The sequence below is a fragment of the Elephantulus edwardii genome, unplaced genomic scaffold, assembly GCF_000299155.1.
Source record: "Elephantulus edwardii isolate Elephantulus edwardi_28Jun2011 unplaced genomic scaffold, EleEdw1.0 scaffold00217, whole genome shotgun sequence".
Taxonomy (NCBI): domain Eukaryota; kingdom Metazoa; phylum Chordata; class Mammalia; order Macroscelidea; family Macroscelididae; genus Elephantulus; species Elephantulus edwardii.
Genome location: NW_006399967.1, coordinates 3,814,613 through 3,815,417, shown reverse-complemented (window position 1 = coordinate 3,815,417; position 805 = coordinate 3,814,613). Strand labels below are relative to the sequence as shown.

Below are 805 nucleotides of genomic sequence, written 5' to 3'. Positions count from 1 at the left end.
GGACTCGGCCGCCTGCCAAGCATGCGCAGTCACCGATAACAACAAAGCTGCAGAGGCGGCCCCGCCCCGGCGGCCCCGCGCCAGCCCCTCACCCCGGCCTCCCATTGGCCAGTGTCGGCACGTGTCAGAGGTACCGGCGCAGCCGGCCAATGAAAGCGCGGGTGGGCGTGGCAGGGCCCGAGGAGGTGCGGCGCTGCGCGGCGCGTCCATTGGCCGGCTGGGTGAGGGGAGGAGTCGCTGCTCCTAAAGGCCGGGCCGCCGCCGCGATGAGCTTTACCCGCCTCTGCCGGTTGCTGAAACCTGCGCTGCTGTGCGGGGCTGTGGCTGTGCCGGGCCTGGCCAGCACCATGGTGAGCGGCGGCCCTGCCGGCCGTTGTTCGGCCTGGGAGCCGGGGCGGGGGTTCCGGCGTCGGTTTCTGTCCCCAGGCTGGGGCGTGACCCTCTCGCCTTCCCCGGGGGCACTGCGCCCGAGTGAGCGTGTGTCCGGCCTGGGTCCAGCACCCAGGAGGGAGGGTGTGTGCGGCTTCTGTGCCTACGGCCATGGCCAGCAGGCCAGGCCCCGGCGGTAGGCCCGGTCATCCGGACGCCCAGCGGGAGTCGGGGGTCGAGGAGCCGGGTGGGCGGTTGGTGGCCACGTCCACGTCCCGGGCCCGAGCGGCTGCGGCCTAGGCGGTCACGCGCCCTCGGCGCCCCTCCCCCACTCTCCCCCGGGCCCGGGGCGTTGGCGTCACAGTCCGGGTGCCCTGGCTACAGGCCCTGTGTCCCCCGTGCGGGGCGCTGGCCGGCCACTGGCGCGGCCCGACAG

At 74.9% G+C, this 805-nt stretch overlaps 1 protein-coding gene across 1 annotated transcript in view; it reads left to right on the top strand.

The window, feature by feature from the left end:
- The first annotated feature begins 266 nt into the window (after nucleotides 1–266).
- GPX4 (glutathione peroxidase 4) overlaps nucleotides 267–805 on the top strand; it is a 2,137-nt gene continuing 1,598 nt past the window's right edge. The window contains 1 exon segment of the mRNA XM_006903757.1: nucleotides 267–357. Within this exon segment, the coding sequence (XP_006903819.1) occupies nucleotides 267–357 (91 nt within the window).